Source organism: Cyprinodon variegatus, unplaced genomic scaffold, assembly GCF_000732505.1.
Source record: "Cyprinodon variegatus isolate N-32 unplaced genomic scaffold, C_variegatus-1.0 Scaffold355, whole genome shotgun sequence".
Classification (NCBI taxonomy): Eukaryota; Metazoa; Chordata; class Actinopteri; order Cyprinodontiformes; family Cyprinodontidae; genus Cyprinodon; species Cyprinodon variegatus.
Window position 1 is genome coordinate 30,358 of NW_015150808.1, and position 14,123 is coordinate 44,480.

General features: G+C 38.7%; 2 protein-coding genes across 2 annotated transcripts in view; both read left to right on the forward strand.

Annotated features, from left to right (window-relative positions):
* Positions 1-297: 297 nt before the first annotated feature.
* Positions 298-7,913, forward strand: copb2 (coatomer protein complex subunit beta 2 (beta prime)). The gene is made up of 22 exons (XM_015386029.1): positions 298-430; positions 865-1,002; positions 1,157-1,243; positions 1,343-1,469; positions 1,556-1,704; positions 2,186-2,332; positions 2,563-2,662; positions 2,766-2,908; positions 3,026-3,225; positions 3,319-3,429; positions 3,525-3,613; positions 3,710-3,816; positions 4,270-4,413; positions 4,752-4,882; positions 5,024-5,231; positions 5,922-6,032; positions 6,145-6,359; positions 6,536-6,674; positions 6,768-6,905; positions 7,052-7,129; positions 7,251-7,394; positions 7,501-7,913. The coding sequence occupies exons 1-22, from the start codon at positions 428-430 to the stop codon at positions 7,594-7,596; spliced, it is 2,805 nt and encodes a 934-aa protein (XP_015241515.1). The 5' UTR covers positions 298-427; the 3' UTR covers positions 7,597-7,913.
* Positions 7,914-9,313: 1,400 nt separating this feature from the next.
* The window catches only part of dvl3 (dishevelled segment polarity protein 3), a 17,007-nt gene continuing 12,197 nt past the window's right edge, over positions 9,314-14,123 (forward strand). Inside the window, exons 1-2 of the mRNA XM_015386074.1 lie at positions 9,314-9,914; positions 13,117-13,186. Coding sequence (XP_015241560.1) covers positions 9,754-9,914; positions 13,117-13,186 — 231 coding nt within the window. The 5' untranslated portion in view covers positions 9,314-9,753. The remainder of the gene's footprint in view (positions 9,915-13,116; positions 13,187-14,123) is intronic.

Genomic DNA, 14,123 nt, shown 5'->3' on the forward strand with positions numbered 1-14,123 from the left:
TAACCCCACACTGCTCACTGGGTGCCACACAATGGCAGCCCATTGCTCCCCAAGAGAATGGATTAAACGCAGAGAGGGAATTTCCCCATCGTGGGACAATAAAAGGCCTTGATTACATAGCAAATGTATATACTTACAGACTATTTCTCTGTAATGATAATTATTTTATAAATATGAGATGTATCACTAGTGAATTATGGCAAATTGCAGCCAATAACATTCTTTCCTTATCTTCTCTTCTATTGCTGCAGCCACTTTGCCACTTTGGCATCTACATGTCACGTCACCAGTCTGAGAAACCAACTCTCGCGGGACGTTGTTTCAGGAAGTTCCACGTCAGTATCCAGTGCGCTGCTCACTGTTACCTCCGACCGAAGTGTTACCAACCTTTTTATTTATTCACATTGTGATAACACGGGGATAAAACATGGTAGGTTATTGTCTAAAGGCACATACATTTACCTTGTTTTAATATATTGAATCTAATATTTTCGGTTAATTTAAAAAATCGGGAGAGTAAATGTCAAATGGAAATAGTCTCTTGGAATTAGCTTAGCGGCTAACGAGCCTCAGTTTGTAGCCCATTTAAATATGTTTACCATTAAATGCTTTTTGATAATCAAATACTAAAGATTATTTGGTTGAGTTGGTTGCTTTTGTATTTCTATTATTTTGCTTCTTTTATCAGATGATGTATGTTCGATTGTTTGCATTGCTTAAAATCCTTGTCTTACAGTGTTAGCCGCTAACTGCTGTTCTTGTTATTACTACAGTCTTCTTGCCAAATAGATTGCTTGTTGCCCTCAGCCATATAGAGATTGTTCTCAGCGTAAAATAACATACTTTTGTCCTTCATCTTCACAGCCTCTGAGGCTGGACATTAAGCGGAGGCTAACAGCCAGGTCGGACCGTGTAAAGAGTGTTGATCTTCACCCAACCGAGCCATGGATGCTGGCCAGTCTTTACAACGGCAGCGTCTGCGTGTGGAACCATGAAACGCAGGTATGAAAATAATATAATTAAAGAAAGGATTTACAAAAACAATCCTTTAAGATTAATGGAATGATAATCATGGTTATATCAGTGGTGTGTATTAACAGATGCTTAAATAATTGCATAATTTCTAAGTTATTGTAATGAGCATCTGTGTTTTTAGACTCTGGTCAAGACCTTTGAAGTGTGTGACCTGCCTGTCAGAGCGTCCAAATTTGTAGCCAGGAAGAACTGGGTCATCACAGGAGCAGTAAGTAACATTTTCTTTCTTTCTGCTGCTCCCATACCAGTTTAAATGGACTACACTGTTTAGACTGTACAAATAATTGTATTCTCCCTCTCTGAACAGGATGACATGCAGATCCGTGTGTTTAACTATAACACCTTAGAACGGGTTCATATGTTTGAGGCCCACTCTGACTATATCCGTTGCATTGCTGTCCATCCAACCCAGCCGTACATCCTTACCAGCAGTGGTAGGCTATTAACCATGACAAACTAAAGGCTGCTTTGTTGTGTCTTTAGTTCAGACAAGCACTAATGTGGGTTTACTCCTATGCAGATGATATGTTGATCAAGCTGTGGGACTGGGACAAGAAGTGGTCGTGCAGCCAGGTGTTTGAGGGTCACACTCATTATGTGATGCAGATTGTCATCAATCCTAAGGACAACAATCAGTTTGCTAGCGCCTCTTTGGATAGAACAATTAAGGTAGGTGCTTTGCTGTCTGCAAATTGCCATTTCTACTGTCTCCAGCCATTTTTAAAATATCACCTTCTTGTTTTTTTAGTTTTTTTTTAATGCTGTATATTTCTTTCTCGATGACATGCATGACATATAGAAATGTACTAGTAATTTTGTTTATTTTTAATAGAAGTAGATATCCAAATAGTGTAACTCATAGGGGAAAATGTACAGCATTTCCCCATTTATGCATGGAGGGATATGTTCATAAACATATTTTTTTTATGTTTTTAACTTGAATCTGAAATGGCTGCACTTTTTGTTTGTATGTTTTAGAATTCTTAGTTATGGTATATTTACAGTTTACAGCAAAAATTATTGTACAGTATTTAAAGTACCAATTAGAACCTGATGTTTGATTGTGATTGGACCCGCCCAGATTTACCTGCATTACATTTTTCATTAAAGAAAACCTAGTAATGCTTTAGCACATTTTCGGCTTGCACAGGTGTGGCAGCTGGGTTCTTCCTCTCCCAATTTCACTTTGGAGGGTCATGAGAAGGGAGTGAACTGCATCGACTACTACAGCGGTGGAGACAAACCCTACTTGATTTCAGGGGCAGATGATCGCCAGGTCAAGATTTGGGACTACCAGGTATGATACCTTCAATCTTTGTTTATATTGATGCAGAACTTAAAATAAGCAAGACAGTTCTCACCACCTTTTTGAATAAAGAAAATGTTGGATCGTAATCTCAAGTTAAAGAGAGATTAACTTATTTTGCTTTAGAATATTTCCAAGTTTTTGAAATATTAAAAAAATGTTGCATTTAAAATAATATCCCCCCTTCTCATTATATCTACATACATATTTTAATTTTGTAGAATAAGACCTGCGTTCAGACTCTGGAGGGACATGCCCAGAATGTCTCCTGTGTCAGCTTCCACCCAGAGCTCCCCATAATTATCACAGGTTCTGAGGATGGTATGTCGAGAACCTTCATTTATCCCAATACACCAATAACCAAATTGTTGTTGTTGACTAATTAATGGTTGATCTATGGAACTTTTATTTTATTTTTCTTAAGGTACGGTGCGGATATGGCACTCAAGCACCTACCGCCTGGAAAGCACCCTGAACTACGGCATGGAGCGAGTGTGGTGTGTATGTGGTCTTAGAGGCTCTAACAATGTGGCACTGGGATATGACGAAGGAAGCATTATCATCAAAGTGAGTCCATGAGAAAACTTGTTTTAGCAAAGCTACATTTTGAACCACTGCATTTGTTTTGTTGAAGTAGGAATTGTAAAACAAACACTTGATTAAAAAAAAAAAAAAATTCTGCAGGTTGGACGGGAGGAGCCTGCAATGTCTATGGACACCAGTGGGAAGATCATCTGGGCCAAACACAGTGAAATACAGCAGGCCAACCTGAAAGCCATGGGTGAAGCAGAAATCAAAGATGGAGAGAGACTGCCGCTGGCTGTGAAAGACATGGGCAGCTGTGAGATTTACCCTCAAACCATACAGCATAACCCAAATGGACGGTATGCAAATGTCTCTTCTGGTTCTGGTTAAAGTGATTTGTTTGGAATGAAATTTTTATTGTGAAATATATGTAATAATTTGTTGTGCACCAGGTTTGTTGTCGTTTGCGGCGATGGAGAGTATATCATCTATACTGCAATGGCTCTGAGGAACAAGAGCTTCGGCTCAGCTCAGGAGTTTGTCTGGGCCCACGACTCGTCTGAGTGAGTATTCAAAGTTGAAAAAAAAATGAAAGACATATTTATTTCCTCTGGATAGCAATTAACAACTTTCCAATGAAACTTATGCTTTTTAACAGATATGCCATCAGAGAAAGCAGCAGTATTGTCAAAATCTTCAAAAACTTCAAAGAAAAGAAATCTTTCAAGCCCGACTTTGGAGCAGAAGGTCGGTTACAATTCCTCGTCCAGATTATGATTTTTTTTTTTTGGAAGTAGATTAAACCCATTTTGCTCATATGTGTTGGTTGTTCTGGTTTCAAAGGAATCTATGGGGGGTTCCTGCTTGGGGTGAGGTCTGTAAACGGTCTGGCATTTTATGACTGGGAGAACACGGAGCTAATTCGTCGCATCGAGATCCAACCCAAACATGTAAGCCTCCGACTGTCCTTTGGTTTGCTCGATTTCTCCCTGTTTCAATATTATTTTAAAGATTTTCCATTGTATCATAAAAGTATTTCCACAGGATCTTAGAAATCTTAGTTTAAATTCTTTAATAAATCTAGATGATCTATTTTATCTTAAATTACATTTACCCCCATCTTAGATTTATTTCTAAACTTTGATAAAACAACAAGCTTTAAAAGGTAACTCCATTCCTATGAACACCATGGATGTTGAGGGAGTTAAACTCAAAATTTTCTGACGTTATCGAATAATGTTTCTTATTAGATTCACTCTCAAAGTCCTTCATGATTCATGTAGATCTTAGAACTCATTAAAACTTGCAGTACTCGTTAATAAAACCCTGCCTAAAGTCTGTTAATTCATGAATTTCTGTTACTAATTTCTCTCTAATATTTTCATCTTCTATAATTTCCTCAGATCTTTTGGTCAGACTCTGGTGAGTTGGTCTGCATCGCTACAGAGGAATCATTCTTCATTCTCCGTTACATGGCAGAAAAAGTAGCTGCCTCCCAGGAAAACAATGAGGGAGTAACAGAGGATGGCATTGAGGATGCCTTTGAGGTCAGTGCTTGGGAGAATCACCTTGTATATAACAGCTTGATTTACTGTTTGTTATTATAATAATTGAACTTTATTGATCTCACATTGGAGAAATTTACCTCTTCATTTAACCCATCCCCTGGGGGGAGCAGTGGGCTGCTATCGTGGGGCGCCCGGGGAGCAATCAGGGGTTAAGGGTCTTGCTCAGAGACCAAGTGTGGCAGTCTGTGGGAGTGGGTTTCAAACTCACATCCCCTCTCAATGTAGCCTGCTTCTATACATACTGAAATATTTAAATTCTTTTAATTTAATTAGATATCAAATGGCTAACCTTTGTTTGTATTGATAAATGCATTCAGGTCCTGGGAGAGATCCAGGAGATCGTAAAGACTGGACTTTGGGTTGGAGACTGCTTCATCTACACCAGTTCTGTTAACAGACTCAACTACTATGTGGGAGGCGAGATTGTCACTATTGCACACCTGGACAGGTGGGAATCGGGTTTTACATTTATAATATATGCCGTGTAAATACAAAGATATCTAGCTTAACCATAATGGGAAATCAATCCAAGGAAAACCTAAACTCTGAATACTGCAGACTTCATCACTCCTGCTTACTCTTCCTGCAGAACCATGTACCTTCTGGGTTACATTCCAAAGGATGACCGCCTTTACCTTGGTGACAAGGAGCTCAACATTGTCAGCTATTCACTGTTGGTTTCTGTCCTGGAGTATCAGACTGCTGTGATGAGAAGGGACTTTGGGATGGCAGACAAGGTGCTGCCTACCATCCCCAAAGAGCAAAGGACCAGGGTTGCACATTTCCTGGAGAAACAGGTGAAGCAGGATATTTAGGCCTTATTTTCATTTTTATTGTACGCTGTAGAGAACCACTTATTATTTTTTCTGTAAAGAGATTTAGGATTTCACAAGAAACTATAGTTGTAATCAGGGCTGAGACAATTAATCAGATTAATCGTAATTAATCTGTTATTGAATTAATCGTTAACTGGAGTTTAGAGTAAATGCTTTAATCTGATAGAAAAACTTAGAATAATTATACCAAAATTGTAAGAATATATATTCTTATTTTGCCTTTAAGACTAAGTTTTTTGTCTTTCAATATGGTCTATCCAGAGCTCCTCAAGGGGAAAAGTTTTAGTTTCAGATGGTTTAATTCTGTAAAAAAATATTCTTTAAGGAACCTTTTAATATCCGATGATTAATCGGAAAAATAATTGAGAGAATAATTGAATAGAAAAATAATAGTCATTTGCAGCCCTAGTTGTAAGTAATCAGAACAGACTTAATCAGTCCAGACTGGAAAAAAAAAATCGTTAGATAGCCTTAAAACACTCTTTTTATATATCTGATGCATAACTTTTGTTATGTAGCCATAGAAAAACTTGCCTTTATTTTAGGTGTATTTATACATTAATGTTTTCTTTTCCCCCTGTTTTCTCTATTTTAAAGCCAGCTTTGTCTTTCTATGTGTTAACGTGTTTTGTTTGTGTGTGTTATCTTTAGGGCTTCAAACAGCAGGCGTTGGCCGTATCTACAGACCCAGAGCACAGGTTCGAGTTGGCCTTGCAACTGGGGGAGCTGAAGATTGCCTATCAGCTGGCTGTGGAAGCGGAAGTAGGGCTGTTTCTTCATCTTCTATCAATACTAACTAACTTACATCTATTCCTCTGATTTTAATTGATGTCCTGAAAGCTATTGCTTATAGTTGTCTCTCTAACCTTTGTAGTCGGAGCAGAAATGGAAGCAGTTGGCAGAGCTGGCCATCAGTAAATGCCAATTCAGCTTAGCCCAGGAGTGCCTGCACCATGCTCAGGATTATGGCGGCCTGCTACTGCTTGCAACAGCGTCAGGTAACGCCACCATGGTGGGCAAGCTGGCCGAAGGGGCGGAAAGGGATGGCAAGAACAACGTGGCCTTCATGACATATTTCCTGCAGGGGAAGTAAGTCTTAGATCTGTGAGATGACCAATACCATATAATTTCAATAAATCAGAATTTTCAGTGATGTTTTTTGTTTGTGATTTACTTTTACACACAGGAATACAGCATACCTTTATAAAAGATTGCAGGCTTTTAAAAACTTTTTTCCCTAATTATTATCATCTCTATTTATTCAGCTTGGATCAATGTTTGGAACTCCTAATCAAGACTAACAGACTACCAGAGGCTGCGTTCTTGGCTCGGACATACCTCCCTAGTCAAGTGTCCCGTGTGGTCAAACTATGGAGGGAAAGTTTGGCTAAAGTCAACCAGAAGGTCAGATCAAGCACCAGTGTGTTTAAAAAAAAAAAAATTTGTGCAATTATGGTGACACTTTTAAATATTTGAATATTTTTGTCTCCGCTGCAGGCAGCCGAATCACTTGCCGACCCCACAGAGTACGAGAACCTGTTTCCTGGGCTGAGAGAAGCTTTTGCAGCTGAGCATTACCTGAGAGAGACGTGCATCGGCAGCTCCCGACCTGCTAAAGACTATCCACTCGTTACAGTAAGTCGACTGTCTGGTGAAATATTTACAAAACCTAAATGTTTTTGCTCTGCAGGGGTACTCTTGACTTAAACATTGATCAAATGTATGTAGAACGACTACCGGTACTGTAAAAGTTAAAAGTGTATATTTCCCTATATTTCTAGCCCAATGAGGACCGAAATATTCTGGAGGAGGCACAGGGATATGAGCCCAAAGGCACCTTCGTTCCCTTTTCACCCCAGGTTTGTTAAAAATACTTTTTAAACTTTGTCTGCAAAACTATGATCCTCCAGTTAGGCAGCAGAAATTCAGGAGCTTAGTAAGTCACTTATCTCTGATCATTTATCATGCTTTCTTTGACAGACGAAAGATAGTGATGAAACCAGCTCAGTGCCAGCGGCCTTTGAGACGCCTTCACAGCCTGAACCTGCAGCTCCTGAGGCAGCGGTGAAGAAGGAGGAGGTGGTGGAGGAAAAACTTACATTCTCTCAGTCAGAGAAGGAGAAGGTTGGCCTTTCTTTACTTGGGTTAAAATTGGATAATCACAAAAATGGATGAATTAAATAATGTTATCAGGACATTTAAGTGAAGAGAATTTAATCTGTGTCTACAGACTCTGGATGAGTTGGAAGTTGACCTGGACAACATGGAGCTGGATGACATTGACACCTCAGACGTTAACCTTGATGACGACTTCCTAGATGATTGAAGCTGCCATCCCTTCTTAACGCTCTTCATGAAATATTTAAACAAGAGACCAACATCCCTTTTCTTTTTTCTTTTTTTTGTTACTTGTATGAAAAAATGTTATGTTATCATATTAGTTTTATTAAAAACTGATGACATCAGTAACATTTGAATAAGAACTAAAGCAGAGGGCCGACAGCTACTCCATTTTTGTACACTCTATAAATGAAAATTAGATAAATGATCTAATAGATAATTTCATTTTTGCTTTCCTTCTGTGCTTTTCTGTTATGTCATGTCGATGTTCATTAAGTCCAATAAATTTTGGTTGCTGTATATATTAACATTTGCCTAAAGATTCTTGATTTAAAACGATACAAAAGTGTTATCAGAAATCATTTTTTTTTATTTCTTTAAATTATATTTCCCTGTTTGAACACCTGCAACTGATAAAAATTTGTGATCTATCGAAGCTAAACATTTAGACAATAGTTGGAAATTATTAACCCTTTACTGTTTCCACTCTGCTGATTCAAGCAGGGTGATCCAAAGCTATGCATTGCAACTTGGTGAGAAGTCTCAACCAAACAAGAGTTGGTGCCCATGAGAGAAAACTGCTTTCCTTCCAATCCAAATGCTTTAGGTAGTGTTTCAGATTTTGAAAAATCTGAAAAGTGTAGCGTGCTTTTGTGTTTAGACACTTTAAGTCAGTACTTTTCAAATGTACTTTTAACCTCAATTATAAATCACAGTCTACTAGTTATACAAACTGCTTATATCGAGACCAGCCCCAACCCATCCTCACGACCTTCTACAGAAGCACCATGGAGAGCATTTAGACCAGCTGTCTCACTGTGGGGTATGGAGGCTGCTGGAAGAAGGTGAGAAGAGTGAAGAGAACAGCATAAACGATCATCGGGGCTCCTGACCCCCCCCTCTGGGAAAAGGCTATGCAGCATTCAATGCAGGTTCAACAGATTCTGCCACAGTTTCTTCCTGATCGCCACCAGAAAGCTGAACTGTTCTAAATCATGTCACAAACTCTGCATCACACTGAAAACAAAAAAAAAAAAAAACACATATGCACCACATATATATTATTGGTCTGAAATTCCATAACAGCACGTATTTTGCACCATCATTTTTTCCCCCACACTGTTTACACTTGATCACTGCTGCACTTTATGGAATGGAATTGTCTGAAAGCTGTACTAAACAAAATTTCCTTTTGTATAGACAATGTGAATACAAAATGAAAATAGAGTTGTCTAAGTCTAAAATTAAATTGTTCCCTAACATTTCTATACAATGTAAGCTTAGTTATTTGATTCTTTGGTGACTCTTCAAACAGTGGTTTTAAGTAAAGAATGCAGATGAAAACTATCAGAAAGTCCAGCTGTTCAACTGTCCTGCCAGGACTTTTCTGATTAGCTGGATTCACTATAATTGGTTGCAGATGTTAAACGAAGACTTGATGGCTGCAGAAAGTAACAGCTCTAGTTCAATATGAACTGGATATAATTTATAATAAAAGCTGAAATAGCTTGGAAACTTGTTTCAGTTTTTTTTTAAATGTCTGAACCTATCTGATAAGACCGTGGACCGCCTCAGATATCGCATTGTATTGTCATTGGAGTTATATTTCGGTCGTTCTTCCGAGCCGCAGCTCTCCTCCTTACCTGTAGATGGCGCTCCTCAGAGAAGGCCATTTTTTTTCTTCCCTTTTTTTCCCCCGACTGTTTCGTGTGCAACAAAGTACTGAGCTTGGCATTAACCAAGAGGGGAAAGCCACCCGTTCTAAGAATCTTTATATTTCGGCATATTTTTTTTTCCCTTTTTTTTATATTTCAAATTTACTCCCGACGTATTAATTTTTCAAAACATGAGTCAACGGTGTTTCGGTCTTTGGACATAGTTGGGACGCTTTGTGGAGGGGCAAGTTTTCCCCCTTTATTTTTTAGTATATTGTCGAGCATTTTGTTGAGCTGCTGCAGGATATAACGAGGGGGAAAAACGAACTATAACTAATAGAGGAGCACTGACGAACTATTGAAATACAGGAGAACCGCGGCGCAGCCGCCGACGACAGCGCAACGGGGAGCCGGGGCCCGAGAGGGAGCCTGCCAGGCCCTCGGCTTGATGCACCCAGCCTGCCTTGCTGCCACAGCAACAGTCCGAGATGGGGGAAACCAAAATAATTTACCACCTCGACGAGCAGGAGACTCCATATCTTGTAAAGTTGCCCGTGCCTGCAGACAGAGTCACTCTAGCAGACTTCAAAAACGTCCTGAAGAAACCGAATTACAAATTCTTCTTCAAATCTATGGACGATGACTTCGGGTAACTGCCGGTTATTATCATTGTGTGTATAGTGGAGTTATGATAACGACCCATTTTCCTTCAGTTACTAAAATATGTTGCTGTTAACTGTTCTCCTGCCCCAGCTGTGATCTCACCATTATCCCTTTCTATTGATTGTGGGTGCTCTGTCCTTTCTTTGTTAGCTGCTAGCTTCTACACTCACAGCGGCTCTGCTCTGCGTCCAGACCTCGTTTGTTTACATTGCTTGTCTCGAATTTGTATGACCAAGTTTGGTGTTACACTTCCCACAATCAGACAAATGCTACGCTAACTTCTAAAGTTCCTATACTTCACATTGAAATGGGGATAAATGACACCATGGATGATTCCTTGATTAGATCTCAGTACTGTCAGATTCAGGTCCCAGCCTATGCTAACGGGCTAGTGTCAGAATGAAGGGGGCCAGTTTGAGTCGCTGAGAGCCGCAGGCCCCTTGTTGTCTATTAGCCAGAGGAATGCAGAGTTGAACACAGGAATGTCCTCTTCATCACTCTGGCAGCTTTATGAGCCTGTCCTTTTGTGTTAAAACACAGCAAGGGAAAAGTGGACGCTTTATCCTCCTTCACACAGACTCTGTTCAAGTTCTTAGACTTGTAGACTTAATGAAACATTTTCTTGGCGACAGTTTCCCAATGTTGCCCCTGAATAAACACCCACTAGGGTGGGGCAAGTACTTAAAAGATTTGCAAGTAGGAAATATTCATTCCTTGTAATTATATAATCAGAAGATCACTACTTGTAAACTATACCTATAGAATACCTTGCTTATTAAACTATTTTATAATGCTTTTATGCTTGCATGAAGGTTTCTGTAATTAGGCATATTTTCTCATGTGTATATATCCGGCAGATTTTGGCAAGGTATCTACATGGTCTTTGACTCCAATGTGAATTTATTTATTTTTTTCTCCAATGTTTTTTTTAATCAAATTTTCTCTTTTTTGATACAACAAACTTACCTTTTAACATGTACTTATACACACATATATTCACCATTAAAACCTGCATTTGTCTAGTTCCAAAAATATATAAAGCCCTTAAGATTAAGGCAGAGACATTAAAAAGACAAAAAAAGGGGCAATATATGAATAAAAACTGTAGTCAAGACATCCATTCAAAACTCCCATCAATAAGCTCCAATTTCAGTCCCTACAATCCTCATATATGGCTCCCATAGATTCTCAAAGTCCCGTTGTTTGCCTTTGCCAATGTATGATAGTTTTTCCAGTCCGAGTGAGCTCTCAACTTATTTTCTCCAGAGTCCCATGGAGGGGGCTTCAATGCTCCTCCAGTATAGTGCAACAGATCTTCTGGCTTGAAGAAGTCCATAGTTTATCAATGTAGTTATCCTCTGCGATTGTTTAAATTCTATCGGATATATTCCTAGAACACAGATTTTAACCTCTAATAGGACTTTTACTTTAAGCAATTTAGATAGACGCCTAATAAAATCCTTCCAAAACTTTTGGACTTTAGCACATTCCCACAAACAATGGAAAGAGTTCCTTTTTCAGATAAACATTTAGTGCAAATATCTGGAATATCACTGGACATATGATGAAGCCTAACTGGTGTTATATAGGTTCTCATAAGCTGTTTATATTGCAGAAGTTTAAATCGTGTATTTATCGTTTGTTTTTGTGCTTTCTAATGTGCCTTTATAATATTTTCCTTTTGAATCATCTTGCAGCATCACATACAGCATCGCTATGACAGGATATATGAGATGAAATATCTTTAAAATTCAAGCAAGTCAGAAGATAGTACTTTGCAGAAGGAGAGGGACAATGTTGATGGTGCTGTTTTTTAAGGGGTCAACCTAGTATTTATATAAGTTACAAAGAAAAATAAAATACTGCAATAATATTATTTTTATCCAATGTAAATCATATAAATCAGGAGCAAACCAGAACAATAGCATATTTAAAACAGAAACAGAATATGGTTCATTAAAAGCAATTATAGTTCTGTGATAAGATAAAACATCTTATATAATTGGAGCAATTTTAATCAAGTTGAAAATCAAATCCACTGTTCATCAGATTTATACCTTAGGAAAAAAAGGGGGCTCTTTTTAAAACAATAACAAAGATTAATTACAGTTTATTTACTTTTTTTTTAATCAGGAATTCAGTAAAGTGCTATAACAGTGATTATAACAGCAGTAAAATAATCAATAATATTTGTTTTCGTTTTGTTGCTAACACTTTGTTCTTAAGCACCAACATAAAGAACCTTTGGTTTTGCTGTGGCTATTCCAAAAAAATATCCCTGTTTTTCCGTTCTGCTTTTGTGCTTGCATAACACAAGTGTAGGTTGTAAATTAGCCTGGCTGTCTGCTCTAGTAGCCATTCGTGAGCTGCTAAAGAGGCATGCCAGGCGCAGGTTCGAATCTTGAGTTTTTTAAACATTGTCTATTGTCTTAGCTTTATCTAAAAATGGTTCATGTGAGGAACATGTCTAGGAGAGGAACCTAGAGATCCCTCAGATCAAGTTAGACTCTCCAGCTCCTACAGTACTAGGAAACCCCAAGGTCAGGAGGTATATGTGTACCCCTGCCAAAGGGCTGTGTTTTTTCATGCCAGAGGTTTCTCCCAGTGTGATGCATCTGGAAAAGCTTCAGGGGAGGCCTTCTGATCCAAAACCACCTCAGAATGTCATTAGCCTGAACTCCCCCAGATGATGGAGCTCATCACTTTATTGCTAAGGTTGTCAGACTCATGTGAGCTGATTGTTTCCCGGATATTGGTTTAAAGAGTTTCATAACTCACAGTAGCTTTCCTTTAGTTTACTATCTCACATTTCTTGTTAGCCAGGGTAATACTTAGCCTGCCTGCCATCTTTCAGCCAGATGACCAGCAGTGCACAGTAGCACATGTAAGTGGGACAAATCAAAGTTGTCGGAAAAAGCTTCTGAGATTTTCTTATTAAGGGCTTTTAGCCACTGCAATTGCATGTTTTATTCTCAGTTTTAAAATCTGTAACTGTAAAAACATGTTAATACTGTGAATTATTTTGCTCTGGGCTCCTCTGTTTTCTAGCAGCATACTTGGACGAACAATAAAGGAGAACAAGCTTCCTCTATCGGCTCTTGCAGATGGATGCACAACTTGCACAGTGATTTTATACTGGTGACGGTGTACTGAATGAAAGCGTGTGTTTTTTTGTTGTTTTTTTCCAGAGTGGTAAAGGAAGAGATATCTGATGACAACGCTAAGCTGCCCTGTTTCAATGGACGTGTGGTGTCATGGGTAAGCTTAAAATGAACCCTGGAGTTGCTTTGTTTGTTTTTTACGTGTCTGTTTAATGTACTCGAGTTGTATTGGGCACCATTGAAGTGTAGCAGTAATTACCATCTGTTGTTCACTAACCATGACCATACATCATCTCCAGGGAGTGGCCTTAAGCATCTGTGCAATAATATCATTATCAGATAATGATCCTTGGATGAACGCGGAAATGCTCTTTCTTCCCGATATTTACTCTTTGATAAACATATTTTTCTCAGTAGCTTTAAAACATTTCATTCAAACTCGTGTATTGTCTTTTAGTATCAGTCTACCGTGCAGTCTGTTCTAGCAGTTTTCCTGTGTCAAAAACACAAAGTATATTTGGTGATGGTTCAAAGCCTTCCTTGTTGTCTGCTCAAATTGAATTAAAAGCAAGTGAAATCACAGGACAGCAGGAAAATGGCTGATGACAAAGCCTCTCACTTCAGTTCATCTAACAAGAAGATTGAATCTTACAGGGAGGGGAGAGTAAAGTTAAAGAGGGAGACTGTTCTGATTCTGGATGTAAGAGGTCGATGCCTCTTTCTAATGCCTCACCATGTGGTTATAATTATAGCTTTTATTTATCTTAAGCTTCATCAACAGAGAGCCATTGCTGTCTTTTTATAACAGATTGTGCCGAGCTTAATGCGCTCTTCAGTTGTGGTATTTTTCTTTAGTGTGTTTACAGATTGTGTAGCTGGATTTAAAAAGTCACATCCTCTGTGCGTATGTGCATGACCACGTTTATCTATTTAGAGATGATTACATTTTTCACAAATGGAGCATCGCTTTTTTTCTCTGCTAGCTCCATTTGTCTGCAGTGCTCATCTGTTGTTTCAGTCATTTGATCGATTGTCCTCTGGGGTCCAGTAGCCTGATCTGCAGCAGATTTCATTATTGCTGCTTGTCAAATATG

What these genes read in the sequence shown, in the direction of transcription:
- copb2 (XM_015386029.1), top strand. An exon ending in TATCACAGGTTCTGAGGATG is followed by an intron (nt 2,663 to 2,765) that starts GTATGTCGAGAA and finishes ATTTTTCTTAAG; the next exon opens with GTACGGTGCGGATATGGCAC. An exon ending in TGGGCCCACGACTCGTCTGA is followed by an intron (nt 3,430 to 3,524) that starts GTGAGTATTCAA and finishes GCTTTTTAACAG; the next exon opens with ATATGCCATCAGAGAAAGCA.